The sequence below is a fragment of the Carcharhinus amblyrhynchos genome, chromosome X (genome assembly GCF_965287045.1).
Source record: "Carcharhinus amblyrhynchos chromosome X, sCarAmb.v2.hapA, whole genome shotgun sequence".
Classification (NCBI taxonomy): domain Eukaryota; kingdom Metazoa; phylum Chordata; class Chondrichthyes; order Carcharhiniformes; family Carcharhinidae; genus Carcharhinus; species Carcharhinus amblyrhynchos.
The window spans coordinates 1,143,482-1,162,624 of record NC_137359.1 but is presented as its reverse complement, the minus strand read 5'-3'; the positions used below and the strand labels follow the sequence as shown (position 1 = coordinate 1,162,624).

The window sequence follows — 19,143 nt, the reverse complement described above, 5'->3', positions numbered from 1 at the left end:
GGGGATCTAATAGAAACATATAAGATGATTAGAGGTTTAGATAGGGTGGATGGTGATAGCCTGTTTCCTCGGATGGAGAAAGCTAGCACGAGGGGGCATGGCTTTAAATTAAGGGGGGGTAGTTATAGGACGGATGTCAGGGGCAGGTTCTTTACCCAGAGGGTGGTGAGGGACTGGAATGCCCTGCCTGCTGCAGTTGTAAATGCGCCTAGTTTGGGGGCGTTTAAGAGATTGTTGGATAGGTTTATGGACGAAAAGGGATTGGTTTAGATTAGTGGGTCAATGTTTTTTTTTTAAATAAGACTGGTCGGCGCAACATTGTGGACCGAAGGGCCTGTTCCGCGCTGTAATGTTCCATGTTCTATGTTCTATGTTCTAAAGGCACATTGAATGTATCACTCAGAGCTTAACACGGGCAGTTTCCCAACAGCACAAAAGGAGAGATCAGCTCGCAATTAAAATGCACGAACCATCAATTGGCATTGGGAAAATATTCTACACAATCCTTGCCATCATTGGTGTTCCAGGTATGTGACCAGATCCATTGTAATAATATTTGTGTTGTTTCGTGTCATTATTCCAAGATTAATCACATTTTTAAAGACAAATTCTCAGTGATAACATGTTCTTTGAACGATTATCTGTCAATTGATTCAATAATCTTGTTTGTTCGAAAACAAACGCTGATTTTATTCACAAATTCCACCAATTAACATCTTACTGATTCAACAGGAACATGCTGCAGGTGTCACACAAATCGGGGTGTCGGTGTTCACTCGGGGAAGACTTTCAAGGTCGTCTTTTTATCAGGGTGGAATTGTATTGTGTGTGTGTGTGTGTGTGTGTGTGTGTGTGTGTGTGTGTGTGTGTGTGTGTGTGTGTGTGTGTGTGTGTGTGTGTGTGTGTGTGGATGTGTGGGTCTGTGTGTGTGCATGTGTGTGTATGTGTGCGTGTGTGTCTGTGTGTATGGGTGTGTGTGTGTGTGTGTGTGTGTGCTTGGTGTTGGCAATCCCAAATCAAATTAGACTGTATCTTGCCAGCGACCATTAATTATTGGGTCCTCTAAACATTACATTCAGTGTTTGGTCCCAACTAGAATGAAATAGTTTGTCGTTACACTGAAATCAGGCTTGCTTGGTGAACAGTCTCTCCATTCCTTTTTGAGCCATACAAGATGATCAAAGGATTGGATAGGGTGGACAGTGAGACCCTTTTTCATCGGATGGTGATGGCTAACACAAGGGGACATAGCTTTAAATTGAGGGGTGGTAATTATAGGACGGATGTCAGAGGTAGGTTCTTTACTCAGAGGATAGTAAGGGCGTGGAATGCCCTGCCTGCAGCAGTTGTGGACTCGCCAACTTTTAGGGCGTTCGAATGGTCGGTGGATAGGCATATGGATAACATTGGAATAGTTTTGGTTAGAGGGTCATTAGATTGGTTCCACTGGTCGGCACAACATCGAGGGCCGAAGGGCCTGGACTGCGCTGGAATGTTCTATGTTCTATGTTGTAGCCTTTCTGCCACGCCAGTCTAATTGATGGGAATCAGTACAAGTTTGACTGTCTTTGGAAGTCGTTGTGTTATCACTGTATCAAGAGAAAGATCTCAAAATTACGATTGAAGTAAACTAGTCTGTGTTAAAACGAGGGATAAACTGCATTACCGTGATGGTGTTTTATTCGTGTGAGGGACGGCATTAGTGAGGGGGATTGTAAAATTTTGAGGCATTGTATCAGTGGGAGGGACTTTATTAGTGTGAGGGATTGTTTTGGGGAAGGCATTGTGGAAGTGCAGGGGATTGTATTAGTGTGAGGGCTTGTATTAGTGTCAGGGATGCTGTTCGTGTCAAACATTGTGTCAGTGTGAGTTCCTTCCCTGGAATGGAGAGAGAGGACAAGGGCACTGAGACATTCGATCATCAAGAAGGATGGTTTCACATTACATCACTTTCCAGATACTCCATCACTTGAATTCTGCAATTAATATTCCAAGACGTTCCTCTTCAATCACTATTATGATGGTAATCTGCAGAACCATGAGGCGGATGTCAGAATATGGGATTAGAAGGGCATGGACAAAGTGGGCTGAATGGCCTCCTGCGTTGTTACGTTTCTCTGGTTCCATGCCTCTCTGAAGGGTTGCGATACTGGGGAGTCTTTATGACACTGAGTTGTTTTGATTCATTGTTGGTTTGATCCATTTAGGGACATATGTTCCTGGGGTGTCCGATACTGTGGGAGGCCTTATCTGCAGCGGGGTATTCCTTCCTGGAAGGAGCGAGAGATGATTCTGAACCTTGAGGGGGATGGGGAGAGATCTCCTGGATCGTTGTCTCAAACTACGAGCTGTTTGCTTCCAGAAAGGTGGGTCTGAATCTGAGGGAGTCTCACCCCGCCTAAGACTCTGAGCCTGAGAGGTTCCCAGGGTGGAAGATCTCCTCCTGCTTTTTCACCACACTCGGAGAGCCCCAAACCAGGGATGGTGTGCCTGATACAGCCCTCGCAGGGGGGTCTGTCTCTGAGGTTGGCCAGTGGAGTTACCTACTCCTGAGAGTTGTCTCCTCGCCAGGGGGGCGGGGTGGGGGGGGGGGGTGGGCGGGCGGGGGGGGCGGGTGCGGGTTAAGCCTGGGGTGGGGGGTGTCAAATCCTGCATTTATCCTGAGATTTATGTCACACTTTGCCAGGTTTGTGATGCCGAGTGTGTGATTATGCTGTGGGGGGATTAATGTAATTCAAAAAATACAAATTCATTCGTGTGTATGTCAGACTCTATCAATTAACGAGGGATTTAATTTAAGAATAATGCAGCAGACGCACTTACATCTGCATCAAGATGTATTTTAGTTTCTTCAAAGCACTGCGGCTGAAAGGTATTAACGTACAATAAATGATAAAGTTATTCAGAAGCTGATATTCAACTGTGTGAAGATTGTTTTTGAGTTAAGCAATGTTTGAAAACGAATTAAAAGCGATTTTTGTGGCTCCTCTCCATATTGTACTGAAAGATTACCTGGTTTCTGGTTTTAGACAAACGCTCATCCTTCATACCTCTTTACAGCCAGCTGACAGGAATCTCAGGATCACAAATATACGTTACACCAACGCTGTCGGCTGTTAAAATCTCTCAAACAAGTTCACAAAGTGGCAAAGTGAAGGTTCACCAGGCTGATACCGGAGATGAGGGGGTTAGCTTATGAGGAGAGATTGAATAGGCTGGGTCTGTACTCGTAGGAGTTTAGAAGGATGAGGGGGGATCTCATAGAGGCATACAAGATAATGAAGGGGATGGATAGGGTAGAGAGAGAGAGATTCTTTTCATGTAGAAAGGATAGCAGAACGAGAGGCAGTTTAGAATGGAGTTGAGGAGGAACTTCTTCACTCAAAGGGTGGTGAATCTCCGGAATTCTCTGCCCGTTGAAGTGGTGGAGGCTGCCTCGCTAAATATAATTAAGTCACGGGTAGATAGGTTTCTGATAGACAGGGGAATAAGGGTTATGGGGAGAAAGCGGGAAAGTGGAAATGATCCACTTGAGATCAGCCATGATCTTATTGAATGGCGGGGCAGGCTCAAAGGGCTAGATGGCCGACTCCTGCTCCTATTTCTTATGTGCTTATGTTACTGATGTAAGGGGTAAGAACAGGGTAGAATAAAGTTACTGCTGGCAGTGGGCTCCTCAGGGGGCGCTGTGCTGAGTGGCTGTATTCCAAGGAATTCACTCAATCCAGGCTTGTCCCTGGTCCTGGACAGTTGTACCTGATGCTGAACAGTGCTTGAATATTGCAAAGTCTGATTTGGGTTTGTTAAAATCCCGTAAGGCAGATGTCACCCCGAAGAGACAAAAACAAAAGCAGAAAATGTTGGAAAGTCTCAGTTGGTCGGACGGAGAGAGAATAGGGCCAATTTTTCAGTCTGGGTGACCCTTCATCAGAGGTTTTACATTTTGTTTCTGAGATGGATGTGATACATTCATCAGGCCTACCCAATCCAACCACAGCCAGCTCCTATTCAGTGACCTGAGCTGATATGGAAGGTGGTCAATAATTGGGAATGGCCAACGCTGGAATGGGTCAACTCCTTGGGGAGGGGGGGTGGGGGGAGGGTCTTTGGGCAAGAAATGTGTTGACGAAAGCGTGAACAATATTCAATACTTGGGATAGGTCAAAGTGGAAAACATGAGTCTTATTTGAAAGAGCGTGCACTCTGGAGGAGGGGGCCATCATACTGTTTTCTTTTACTATCAGAAGGGATTTCGTCAAGCTGTGTCTGAGTCAGCTAACGGCCAGTCCTAGGGAAAGTGTTATTACTGGTGGGGTCTGATAACTGGGATGGAAAGGGCAATAATTCTGACCTCAAAGCCACAGTGTCTGTGTGTTCTCAGGGCTCCAGTGGACAGGCATCTGATGGGTGATTTACAATCTCCTTTCTCTCCCTATAGCCAATGTGCTTGGAATCGTGATTCTCTCCCGGGGAAAATGTGACCTCTCCAAATGCACCACCCTCTATCTTGTATCTATGGCAATGGCGGATCTACTGGTCATTATTACTCACGTCATACTGACTCACATCAATTATTATTACTTCCCAACATCTTTCCTGGACATCACCCCTCTGTGTAGTGCTCGCATTGTCTTGATCAATGTGGCCACTGACTGTTCAGTCTGGTTCACCGTCACTTTCTCGTTTGATCGATTTGTGACCATCTGTTGCCAGGATCTGAAAAGGAATTTTTGCACCAGAAAAACCGCAACTTTGATTCTTGAAACAACATGCATCCTGCTCTGTTTACAGAACATCCCTTTTTATTTTGCATATGAACCTGGAGCGATAATCAACAATGTGTTGTGGTATTGTAATATAAAGCCAGACTATTTTACTGATCCGATTTGGGTGGGATTAGACTGGTTTGATACAATTTTAACGCCATTAGTTCCATTTGCCTTAGTTCTGCTGCTCAACTCTCTGACAGTCAGACACATTTTAGTGGCCAGTCGAGTCCGTAAAGGTCTGAGGTCTCAGAGCAGCACAGGGAATTACACTGACCCGGAAATGGAGAGCAGAAGGAAGTCTGTGATATTACTCTTCACTATATCTGGCAGCTTCATACTTCTGTGGTTGGTGACTGTTGTAGAGTTCTTCTATTATATCATTGCTGGAAAAAACACAAGGGGTTACACCAATCCTGAATTGATTTTTCAGCAAGTTGGATTCATGCTGCGAAATGTGAGTTGCTGCACAAACACATTTATTTATGGACTGACCCAATCCAAATTCAGGGAGCAGCTCTGGAATGCAGTGGAATATCCGGTTACAATTGTTCAGTTAATGACTAAACATAACAACTGAGAATGACACATAGGTGATCCCAGTGTTTTTAGTGGAAGAGTGAAAAAAAAACACTCAAAAAAACACCCAATCTGCAAACGGAAAAGAACAGTGCCCTTTCAGGGCGGACCGGACTTCAACCTTATCCTCCATTTGTTTCAGGCTCAACCCACGAAGGAGCCCCACATTGACTTAACATCATTTTAGAGACAACATGCAATTTTTGCAATCCCAGTGAAACATAGAAGCGGGAGGAAGCCACGAGTCTCTACGATCATGCCAGAACATCCAACTTAGGAGCCTAACCTTGCTTTTCCCTATAACCTTTGATCCCATTTGCCCCAAGTGCTATATCCAGACGCCTCTTAAATACATTCAAACTTTTGGCATCAGCTACTTCCTGTGGTAATGAACTCCACAGGCTCACCACAATTGGGTAAAAAAAAATGCCTCTTCACCTCTGCCCTAAATGGTCTACTCTGGATCCTGAGACTGTGCCCCTTGGTTCTGGACTCTCTCACTATGGAGAATATCGTTCCTGCATCTACCCTGTATGCCCTGTTAGAATTTTATCAGTCAAAGAACAAAGAACAACACAGCACGGGAAACAGGCCCTTCGGCCCAACGAGCCTGTGCCGCCATCTTAACAATGTGATTTTCCTCCTCCACCCTTTGACCTCGTGTCTATGCTCATGGTACCCCCATTGGAAACCAGGTTAAGGGGAGAATAATTTAGGGACAATTTGGTACACCAATCAGCCTAACAGCACATCTTTGGGCTGTGAGAGGAAACCGGAGCACCCGGAGGAAACCCACGCAAGCACGGGAGAATGCGCAAACTCCCACAGACACCGGCCCAAATCCATGTATCTGCACCGCTAACAGTGATAGTCAGTGAGCTGTCGCGGTGCCCATCTGCTGGTCCAGTTTTAAGCGTATACTAATGACGTGAAGTACTAGGCTACTCTCGAAACACCCAAGAGCAGCCCACGCACAACCAACCGTGTCCCTACGTGATCCCCCCATATTTGTCTGAACTCCAGCGAAAATTAATCTGAACATATCTGACAATTCAAAATATTAATGTTCTGTATTTTCCACGTCCTGCAAAAAATAAATATCGTTTCATCTGGCATGAGCTGTTGCTGTTCAAGGAATATAATTAATTCTCTGCTGTTTTGAAAACGGGTGGATTAAAACTTCTCAGACGAACGTCATTACATTACAACCCTTCTTGTATTTAAATTTAACAAGCTCGAGACTCACGTCTATTTCACAATCTCTTGTTCTAAACTCTATTTGCCAGCACCACATTCGTTTTCCTGGTGCCAATTTGGTCAGGAATACATTTTTGGAACAGACAATATCACCCTTAATGTCTGCCCCCAAATTCTGATGAAAACACTGCGCCATACACCCGTTCCTGGGCAATATTTCAGTCCCATTGCATGGAGAGGCGTGCTGAATGTGTGCCAAGAACAGACATCTGCTTCTGCTTCTGTTTCTTCTACGAGTCCCACATGGATGATAGGTTTTGTACTGTAAGTTGGCTCGGGTGAGCATGAGATTCTTAAATACAGGTACAATTCAAATGACACACGAAGGGGATTTTATCTAATAAAATTTAATTAAGTATACAGTCAACATGTACAGAAAGAAATTCACAATATTTTTTTTCCAGTTACAGACAATAAAAAAGCATATTGTCCAAATATCAACAAATCAACATCATTCCAATTCAAAAAATGCCATAAACAAAATCTTTCTCACTAGTTTAAAACATGCAACACTGATGCTCACGTGCTACTGGACTGTAATCCTTTGGTTGAATGCTGCAGTTCTCTTGAGGCACACAAATAAAACCTTGGATTCAGAACAGCTTCCCAAAACAGCAGGAAGGGCGACTCCAGCCAAGCCAACAACTGACCACGGGCTTTCCACTCCAGGAAGCCCAGGAACCCAGCTTCTAGATAACAGCAACACTTCCAAAACCAGGGAGAGAGAGAGAGCAAGAAACACTTCTTTTTATCTTCATGCCCACCCCTTCTCAACTAAAAATGGAAATGAGTCCTCCACAATTTTCCTGGGGAGGAACCATGTGACTTTGACTTGCCAGTCAACCTCCCACCTACCAATGTAAGATGATAAATGGTCCAAGAGTAAAAGTAAACAAATCCCCATTTAAGCCATTGAAGTAGCAATAACGGGACTTCTAGCAGACAGCCCGGCAACAATTAAAAAATACTGAAAATGTCTGCTTACTACTGCAGAAAACATGATTAAAAAATTCTTAAAGTTACACTGAGGTTACACCTCCCCCCGAAGGAAAAAAAAATGAACGACCAGCATTGAAAGATGGTTTTATGTTTCCAACCATTTCTGTCCTTTTTTTTCCTGTCTTTTCTTTTCTCTCTCTTTTTTTCTGCCTTTTTTTCGGTCCTTCTTTGTCTTTTTTTCTCTTTTTTCTGTCTTTTTTTCTGTCTTTTTGTCTTTTTTCTTGCTTTTTTCTCTCTTTTTTCTCACTTTTCTCTTTTTTTTCTCTTTTTCTGTCTTTTTTTCTCTGTCTTTTTTTTCTGTCTTCACTTTCACATGGCCATGCAAACACAACAGGAATAGTCAATTTCAGCTCTTACTTTCACTATCAAAATTCTTGCTTCCTTTTCCACATCTGTGACAAACTGCTTGTTCTTCAAATTTCACCTTCAGTCTTTAATTCCAGTCTGATTCCAAGTTCAAACTCACTTTGTCCATCACGTTGATGGTCCTTACGGGCTTACCCTTTATCATGTAACTTCCCCCTACATTATTCCGGCCAAAATGCATCACCTCACATTTATAAGAACATAAGAACATAAGAAATAGGAGCAGGAGTAGGCCACCCAGCCCTTCGAGCCTGCCCCGCCATTCAATAAGATCATGGCTGATCTGTCGTGGCTCAGTTCCACTTTCACGCCCTCTCCCTATAACCCTTAATCCCCTCTCTTATCAAAAACCCATCAACCCGCGTCTTAAAAATATTTAGCGAGGTAGCCTCCACCACTTCAACGGGCAGAGAATTCCAGAGATTCACCACCCTTTGAGTGAAGAAGTTCCTCCTCAACTCCGTTCTAAACCGCCCCCCCCCCCTTTATCTTGAGGCTGTGCCCCCGAGTCCTACTGTCTTTTCTGAGCGGGAAGAGTCTCTCCACCTCTATCCTATCCATTCCATTAGTCATCTTATACGTCTCAATGAGATCTCCCCTCGTTCTTCTAAACTCTAACGAGTACAAGCCGAGTTTATTCAGCCTCTCCTCATAGCTCAACCCCCTCAACTCCGGTATCAGCCTAGTAAACCTCCTCTGCACTCCCCCCAAGGCCAAAATATCCTTGCATAAGTGCGGTGACCAAAACTGCACACAGTACTCCAGCTGCGGCTTCACAAATGCCCTATACAGCTGCAGCAAGACCTCCCTACTTTTATATTCAATCCCCCTCGCTATGAAGGCCAGCGTCCCATTCGCCTTCCTGCTCCACCTGCAAGCTGGGTTTTTGCGACTCATGCACAAGGACCCCCAGGTCCCTCTGCACCGTCGCCTGCTGCATGTGAAAGTGGGTTCACGGTTGGCAGACTTGCAGACGATACAAAGATTCAACAAGCATAGCGGCTAACTATAATCTCCGAACTGATATTGTTGTGGTGACGGACTGGGGGGTGAATTGGCAGATGGATTTTAGCACAGGGAAGGAGGAGGTGATGGAATAGCGAGGTGAAACAGTTGTCAGAGTACACAATGAATGGGAACATGTGAAGTGGGGTCGGTGAAGTGGGGCAGATGAAGTGGGAGGTCCCTAAAGGTTTGGGATTATTTTCCTTGGGAGGAAAAGAAAGCCGATGAGTTACTTGATTGAGGCGTCCAAATGAATGAGGGGAAGGAATAGAATGGGTAGAATAAAACTGTTTCCCTTGGTGGAGAATTCTATAACCAGGGGACATAAATTCCAAATAAGTGGCAGGTGTGTCGAGGGGACGTAAGGACAAGCATTTTGACGCAGAGGGTAGACGGTGCCTGGGATTCGCTGCCTGGGTTGGTAGTGGTGGCAGATTCAGTCTTTACAATGGATCTGCGACTTTACTGTTGTGAGCTGCAGGGCCATGGGAGGGGTGTTTGGATTAGAAAGGGCACCTGGGTGTCATGGAGCTGGCATGGACAAAGTGGACTGAATGCCCCCTCCCCCCCGTGCTGTAACTTTTCTCTGGTTCTATGTTCCGTAGAGGGGGTACATCATCTCGCAGTTGTCATGATCCAGAGGGATTTTGATATTGGGTGGGTTTGTTCCACGGGACCATATATGTTCCTGCGGTACCTGATGTCTTGGGAGCGAGTTAGGACTCTGATCCTTCAGGGGGAAGGGGCGGGCTGGAGATCCTATGGACCGCTGTCTCAAATCAAGTTCTGCTTGCTTCCAAGAAAGTGGTTCTGAATGTGAGCGAGTCTGATCCTCAAGGCTCTGAGCTTGTGGGGGGATTATCCTGGAGTGGAGGATCTGTTCCTGCCTTTTCACTGCACGAGGAGAGGCCTTTTCACTGCAAGGAAGGTGGGCTTGATACAACCTGTAGAAGGTGGTCACACTCTGAGTTTAGACTGATGTCAGTGGGATCGTGTACTCCTTAGAGCCTCTTCGTCAGACGGGTTCAAGCTGGAGGGGTGTCTGATCCTGCATTTATTCTGAGATTTGTGTAACCCTTTGTAGGGTTTGCGATGCTGAGGGGGTGTTTATGCTGTGGAGGGAGAAACGTAATTCATGAAATAAAAAAGACATACGTGTGTGTGTTCGTGTGTGTGTGTGTGTGTTTGTGTGTGTGTGCATGTGTGTGTGTGTGTGCGTGTGTGTGTGTGCGTGTGTGTGTGTGTGTGTTCGTGTGTGTGCATGTGTGTGTGTGTGCATATGTGTCTGTGTGTGTTTGTGTGTGTGTGCATGTGTGTGTGTGTGTGTGTGTGTGTGTGCGTGTGTGGGGCAGACTCTTTCAATCAATAAGGTGTTCTGCTCGTGTTGCACTAAAAGATTACCTTATCTCTCGTCAAATGCTGCTGCTTTCCTTTATATTTTTCTAAATCCATCTCCCAGGGATCTCAATACCCCACATATGTGTTAGATCATCACTGCCAGCTGTTAAAATCTCCTAAATTGTATGATTAAATGGAATTTTGCATCTCTTTACAAACTCAAAATGATTTTTTTCAGGTAATTTTGGGAAATAATTGATCCTTGTAGGCAATGTCAAACGATAAGAACTATCATTCCATAATTGTTTCCTTGCCTCCTGTTCTCTCTGATGGAGTAGGTAATTGCAAAATAAAAATGAATGTGATATCCTACATTCCACACATTCTTGAATTTGAAATGCCTTGTGATCCTTTTTGAGAGAAGAAATCCGAGGCTAACCTCCATTGGAATACACAATTAATGTCATGTTCCTTCTGGGAGAAACACTTTAAGATCTAGTTTTACAATCTTGATAAGATTCCATAGTTTCAAACATAATCATAATGGTTATCTGCTTACACATGCAGACAGGGTCTGATACTGAGGGAACGCTGCTTTGGAACAGGAATGGCTCTGATTCAATGAGGTACAGAGGTGTAGGTGTCATCGTGAAGGTCCCCCAACCCTGGAAAGAGGTCTGCAAGTGTAGGGTTGCTCATGCCTCTACGACCTGATCTCAGGAAGGAATTATTGATGTGAGGGGCAAACAGAGGGACGATCAAGGTTCTGCTGACAGTGGGCGCCTTCGGGGATATAATCCTGATTGGCATGATTCCAAGGGAATGGCGCAAACCCTGAGTTATTCCTGAGTTGTTTCTGGAAAAGTGTGCCTGATGCTGAGCAGTATTTGAATCTTACGAAATGTGATTTGGGTTCGGTTAAATTCTGTAAGACAGATGTCACCAGGAAGACATATTTAACATAGAACATAGAACACTACAGCACAAACAGGCCCTTCGGCCTATGAGTTGTGCCGATCACATCAACACCTATCTGTAACCCCCAATCCCATAAAACTCCATATACTCATCCAGAAGTCTTTTCAAATACCCCAGCGAGTTCGCCTCCACCACCACTGACGGCAGCCGATTCCATTCACTCACCACCCTCTGAGTGAAAAACTTACCCCTAACATCACTTCTGTACTTTCCTCCCCGCACCTTAAACCTGTGTCCTCTCGTAGCGACCATTTCAAACCGGGGAAATATCCTCTGAGAATCCACCCTATCCATTCCTCTCAACATTTTATAAACCTCTATCAGGTCGCCTCTCAATCTACGTCTCTCCAGGGAAAAGAGACCCAGCTCCCTCAACCTAACTTCATAAGGCCTGCCTCCCAGTCCAGGCAACATCCTTGTAAATCTCCTCTGCACCCTCTCAATAGTTTCTACGTCTTTCCTCTAGTGAGGCGACCAGAACTGCGCACAGTACTCCAAATGAGGCCTGGCAAGGGTCTTATAAAGTTGCAGCATTACCCCCCGACTCCTAAACTCAATCCCTCGATTCATGAAGGCCAGTACACCATACGCCTTCTTGACCACCTCCTCCACCTGCGAGGCTGATTTAAGAGTCCTGTGGACCCGGACCCCAAGATCCTTCTGCTCTTCAACACTACTAAGACTCTTGCCCTTGATAGTGTACTCATTCATCCCGTTGGTTCTGCCAAAATGGACGACTACACATTTATCCGCGTTGAAGTCCATCTGCCACTTCTCCGCCCAGTCCTGCATCCTATTTATGTCCTGCTGCAACTTTTGCCATCCTTCCAGACCATCCACAACACCACCGACCTTCGTGTCATCAGCGAACTTACTTACCCATCCTTCCACTTCCTCATCCAGGTCATTTATGAAAATGACAAACAGCAAGGGTCCTAGAACAGATCCCTGGTGACTGACTTCCATTCAGCAAAAGACCCATCCACAACCACTCTCTGCCTTCTGCAGGCAAGCCAGTTCTTGATCCACAAGGCCAATGGCCCTTGGATCCCATACCCTCTCACCTTCTCAAGAAGTCTTGCATGGGGGACCTTATCAAACGTCTTGCTGAAGTCCATGTACACCACGTCCACGGCACTTCCTTCGTCAATGTGTTCAGTCACATTATCGAAGAACTCAACTAGGCTCGTAAGGCACGACCTGCCCTTGACAAATCCATGCTGACTATAATTTCAGGCTGCACCGGACTTCAACTTTATCCTCCATTTATTTCATGCTCAACTCACGAGGGAGCTCCACTGCCACCGAATGTAATTTTAGAACCAGTGTGTAATGACTGCAACCCTAAAGTCCTGCCACAACACTTTAGGCTCAGAACCATCGAATTATGGCTCAGGCATAAATTCCACTCTGACTTGTCTCAGTGTCAGTGATAGCACCTCAAACTGTACTGATCCCTTTTAAATGTTAAGTAGGGAAGCCAACCCCATAGTTAATCTCTTATAATTAGCAAAATCAATTAGAACATAGAACATAGAACATAGAACATTACAGCGCAGAACAGGCCCTTCGGCCCACGATGTTGCGCCGACCAGTTAAAAAAAAACAACAACAATGACCCACTAACCTAAACCAATCCCTTTTCGTCCATAAACCTGTCCACAGACCTCTTAAACGCCCCCAAACTAGGCGCATTTACAACTGCAGCAGGCAGGGCATTCCAATCCCTCACCACCCTCTGGGTAAAGAACCTACCCCTGACATCTGTCCTATAACTACCCCCCCTTAGATTAAAGCCATGCCCCCTCGTGCTAGATTTTTCCATCAGAGGAAAAAGGCTATCACTATCCACCCTATCTAAACCTCTAATCATCTTATATGTTTCAATAAGATCCCCTCTTAGCCGCCTTCTTTCCAGCGAAAACAACCCCAAATCCCTCAACCTCTCCTCATAGGATCTCCCCTCCATACCAGGCAACATCCTGGTAAACCTCCTCTGCACCCTCTCCAAAGCCTCCACATCCTTCCTGTAATGTGGGGACCAGAACTGCACACAATACTCCAAGTGCGGCCGCACCAGAGTTGTGTACAGTTGCACAATAACGCTACGACTCCTAAATTCAATCCCCCTACCAATAAACGCCAAGACACTGTATGCCTTCTTAACAACCTTATCTACTTGATTCCCAACTTTCAGGGATCTATGTACACATACACCTAGATCCCTCTGCTCCTCCACACTATTCAAAGTCTTCCCGTTAGCCCTATACTCAACACATCTGTTATTCCTACCAAAGTGAATTACCTCACATTTCTCTGCATTAAACTCCATCCGCCACCTCTCGGCCCAGCTCTGCAACCTGTCTAAGGCTTCCTGCAAACTATGACACCCTTCCTCACTATCTACCACACTTCCGACTTTGGTGTCATCAGCAAATTTACTGATCCACCCAACTATACCCTCATCCAGATCATTAATAAAAATCACAAACAGCAGTGGCCCCAACACAGATCCCTGAGGCACACCACTTGTAACCGAACTCCATGATGAATATTTACCGTCAACCACTACCCTCTGTCTCCTATCCGCTAGCCAATTCCTAATCCAGTTCCCTAGATCACCCCCAATCCCATACATCTGCATTTTGTGCAGAAGCCTACCATGGTGAACCTTATCAAACGCCTTACTAAAATCCATATACACCACGTCCACTGCCTTACCCCCATCCACCTCTTTGGTCACTTTCTCAAAAAACTCAATAAGGTTAGTAAGGCACGACCTACCCGCCACAAAACCATGCTGACTATCTCCAATCAACTCATTACTCTCCAAATAACTATAAATCCTATCCCTAATAATTTTTTCCAAAACCTTGCCCACAACAGAAGTGAGACTCACCGGTCTATAATTCCCGGGGAAGTCTCTGTTCCCCTTCTTAAACAATGGGACAATATTCGCTAACCTCCAATCATCCGGTACTATACCAGAGGCCAACGACGACCTGAAGATCAGAGCCAGAGGCTCTGCAATCACTTCTCTTGCCTCCCAGAGAATCCTGGGGTAAATCCCATCCGGACCAGGGGACTTATCTATTTTCAGACCCTCCAGAATATCCAGCATTTTCTGAATTACCTCCCTATAACATTGAACAAAGAACAACACATCCCGGGAAACAGGCCCTTCGGCCCAACGAGCCTGGGCCGCCATTTTAACATTGTGCTTTTCCTCCTCCACCCTTGACCCATGTCTATGCTTATGGCACTCCACATTGGAAACCAGATTGAGGGGAGGATAATTTAGGGACTATTTGTTACACCAATCAGCCTAAGAGCAGATCTTTGGGGTGTGGGAGGAAACCGGAGCGTCTGGAGGAAACCCACGCAGGCACGGGGAGAATGTGCAAACTCCCACAGACACCGTCCCAAATCCATGTATCTGCACAGCCAGCAGTGATAGTCAGTGAGCTGTTGTGGTGCTCATCTGCTGGTCCAGTTTAAGCGAACACAAATGACACAAAGTACTAGGCCACTCTCGAAACATCCAAGAGCAGCCCACGCACGACCACCGTGTGTATGCCCCTCGTTAGACAACAAGGTGGACCGACACACCTGTGGAGTAAAAGAGAAAAACATCAACACACGTAACAGTTGATTTCCAGGAACGTCCCGAGGCTCTGATCCTTATTTAAAACCGTTTCCTATAACCCTCCATCCCTGTTTCGCTCATGTGACTATCTAAGTAAACCTTAAAGAAGTCCAGTGTGCCTGCCTCCACTACCTTACTTGGTAGCGCATTCCATACCCCCACCACCCTCTGTGTGAGAAACCTCCCTCCAGCATCCAAGTTATACCTCACCCACCTCACCCTAAGCTCGTGGTCCCTCGTGATATTTGTCTCCAATCTAGGAAAAAGCCTGCTACTGTTTACTCTATCTATACCCTTCATTATCTATTAGATCCCCCCTCAATCTCCGTCTTCCTAAGGAAAACAGCCACAATTTACCCAATCTTTCCTCATAATCCAGTCCTTCCATACCAGGCAGCACCCTGGTAAACCTCCTCTGCACTGTCTCCGTGGTCTCCACGTCCTTCCGCATCACCTCGCATTTATCAGGATTAAATTCCATTTGTCATTTATCTGCCCAATATACCAGCCTATCTATATCCTGCTGTGTTGCCTGACACTGCTCCTCACTATCCGCCAATCCTGCCATCTTTGTGTCATCTGCAAACTTCCTGATCACACCACGTACGCCTTCTTCCAAATCATTTATATGTATTACGAATAGAAGAGGTCCCAGTACTGAGCCCTGTGGCACATCACTGGTGACCGACCTCCAGCTGGAAAAGGACCCTTCCACTACTACTCTCTGTCTCCTGTTGCCTAGCCAATTATCAATCCATCCAGATATCTGGCCTTGTATCCCATGAGCCTTAACCTTTTCCACCAAGCGACCGTGAGGGACTTTGTCAAACGCCTTACTGAAATCCATGTAGACAACATCAACGGCTCGTCCTTCGTCGACCGTTCTTGTCACCTCCTCAAAAAATTCTACCAGATCCCTAAGGCAAGACCTCCCCTTAACAAAGCCATACTGTGTATCCATAATCAGATTGCAACGCTCCAAATGCGTATACATCCTGTCCCTAAGAATTTTTTCCAACAACTTTCCTACCACTGACGTCATACTCACCGGCCTATAATTCCCAGGGTTATTCCTACTGCCTTTTTTAAACAGCGGTACCACATTCCCCCAGTTTAACACCCTCCCCTTTGGTCAACACTCATTTTTTTTCCATTATTATCCGAAAGTAGACAGAGTTGTTGTCACTGTTGCCACATGTTCACCTACTGCAACCTCAACCACCTGACCCGGCTCATTACCCAGAACTAAATCCGATATAGCCCCGTCTCTAGTTGGGCTAGTTACATACTGCCCCAAGGACCCTTCCAGTACACATCTTACAAATTACTCCCCATCCGAACCCCCAGCTCTAGGCACCTTCCAATCCACTCCAAGAAGATTAAAATCTCCCACTACAACAACCCTATTCTTTCTGCACCTATCCAAACTGTCTTTACACATGCCTTCTCCCACTGCCCATGGGCTGTTGGGTGGCCTAGAGTACACCAATATTTTTAAGATGCCATACAAATGAAAGCTGAGTTCATGAATATATCAGCACAATTCAGACACAAATGATGCAAAAAAAAGTAAATTGCCAATGCATAACTAAGCCGGGGGAATAGGTCCAATAGATAAATGTTCCTTCAATAGAAATGGATTAAATTGGTTCGAGAAATGCTGAATCATAAGAAACCATTTTTGAGAGAGAACTTCTGTAAAACGGACAGGAGAATGAGAGGTCAATATTTGAAGGTTCAAAATATGTTTGATTAAAGGACATGCCATTGTTAGACTTACAGAACAGCGAATGCATCAAATCGCTTTTAATTAAGTGTGAGCTGTATAATCTGATAACGAAAACTAGAACCAATTCTGCTGTTTGACATGAAATCTGAGATCTTTTGTGAAAGCCTGCTAGCTCATTAGCTGTTTTGGTGGAACCACTGATCTCCCATTTTTGGCCAAAATGAGATTTGTCTTGCCCGAATTGCTTGTTTGTCTGAATATTGTTAATTTGTGATGTTTTTGTTTCAATCGCTTGAATGTGTTAATAAAAAAACGAGTTTAATTGAAGAATTTTATTGAACTGAATTAACATTTTTTCTTTCTGAAATGAAGTGTTGAATAAAGACTTTAAATTAATCAGACGACCTAAAATAAGTTCCCACATCAGATGGGTAATGAAAATGGTGACAACGGTAAAAAGAAAGAGACATTCAAAGGAATTCCATACGGCTGGAACATGATGAACGAAGGTGTGGGGGAGATGAGGGCACCCCACCCTGAGGGGGAGCAGTTTTGTCAGAAAATAGGCATTAAATGACTCAGGAATAAAGGCAAGAGAATCTAATGCAGTTGGGTTGCATGTACTTATTGGAGTGTCTGTAGCAATCGCTATTTCTTTACAGAATCTTGCAGCGATATCGATTGAGGAGCTAAGGAACAGACGCAGGCCATTCAACCCCTCTAACCTGCTCCGCCATTTAATAACATGGTGGCTGTGCTGAAAATAATCTCAAATTTATATTTCGCCTGCGCCCGACAACATATCATTGCCTTGCTTGCCAGGAATCTATCGAAACATACCAATACCGTGTTGGAAGTGAAGGCAGGTGAGATGTTTTCTCGTTGTAATTTAGACTTACTAACCTTTCTGGTCTTCAACACTTGTCTGAAATGCTTCATACGGATTTACACATTTCCTTAAATGAAGAGCCCAATGTTGAACACACTGCTCCAATAAGTGCTGACCAGTACACAGTCCAACTGAAGAGCAACCTTCCTCCGTCTATATTCAATTTCCCTCAGAGTAAATGCTAACATTGGAACGATCGATTGGCGACAGTTCATAAAGAGACCATTCAGCTCGTCGAAGCTTCATCAAATTTCCTAAAGAGGATTTTACCCAGGCTCACCACCCACCCTATCACCATAAACCGTGCACTCACCACGGCAAACCCACCAAAATTACTTTAGATACCAAGCGGCAATTTAACATGACCAATCCACACAATCTGCAAACCTTTGGACTATGGGTGCAAAGCGGAGCACCCGGAGGAAACTCACACAAACACGGGGAGAATGCACAAAATCCACACACACAATGAACCGAGGCTGGGAATGCACCCAGCTCCGTGGCTCTGTGAGGTATCAGTGCTACCCACATAATACTACCTTACTTCATTTCTCACCGTGCCTGCATGCTCGATTTTGTCATTCCTACTCTTGGAACCCAGACTGATCTGCACCACTGTGTGGAGAAATTGTATTTTGTTGTTGCCTCTTATATTGTTTTCAAAATGTACCAATCTACTCATATTTGTGCAATCACAACCCTTAATTCCTTCATGTAATTTATTCAATCTCTTGGAGGGTCCTGATTGTTTGAGATTCTTAAGCAGTTTGTGCTGACGCATTGCATTTAGCATGTAACATATTACATTGCTGTATTAGCTTGAGGTACGGAATCATATTGTGTTGTATTAGATTGTGATGTGGAATTGTGTTGTGGAAATAAATTGAAATATTGGAACAAATTGTGTTGCATTAGACTGAGACCTGGAATCATATTGATTGGTCTTTTGGGTTGAGATGTGGAATCATATTGCCATGGTGCATTAGATTGAGATGTGGCATGACATTGTGTTGTTAAAGAAAACTGAGATGTGGAAACATGTTGTGTTGTGTTAGATTAAGAAACAGAACTGTGTTGAATTATATTGAGATGCCCAAACATTTTGTCCTGTATTTGATTGAGATGTGCCACCATATTGTGCCATTGTATTGGACTGAGATGTGGAATCATATTGTGTTTTATTAGATTGAGGTACATAACCATTCTGTGTTGTATTAGATTGGAATGCACAATCATGATGTGTATTACATTGAGATGCAGCATCATATTGTGCTATTCTATCAGATTGAGATGTGGAGTCATATTGTGTTCTTCTGTTAGATTGAGACATGGAACCATTTTGTGTTTTATTTAGTTGAAACGTGGAATCATACTGTGTTGCTGTATTATATTGACATGTGGAATTGTAAGGTATTGTTGTATTGGATTGAGACGTGGAATTGGATTCTGAGGTGTAATTCGATTGAGGTGTGGAATAATATTATGATGTATCAGATTGACTTGTGGAAACATATTGTGTTATTGAATTAGATTTCGATGTTGGAGCACATTGTGTTGGATTAAATTGAGATATGGTCGCATATTGTCTTGT

General features: G+C 44.5%; 1 protein-coding gene across 1 annotated transcript; it reads left to right on the top strand.

Annotated features, from left to right (window-relative positions):
- The first annotated feature begins 460 nt into the window (after window positions 1–460).
- LOC145361887 (putative G-protein coupled receptor 139) lies at window positions 461–5,346 on the top strand. The gene is made up of 2 exons (XM_080217880.1): window positions 461–527; window positions 4,439–5,346. Exons 1-2 carry the CDS (start codon window positions 461–463, stop codon window positions 5,344–5,346), a joined length of 975 nt encoding a protein of 324 aa, XP_080074006.1.
- The last annotated feature ends 13,797 nt before the right edge of the window (window positions 5,347–19,143 follow it).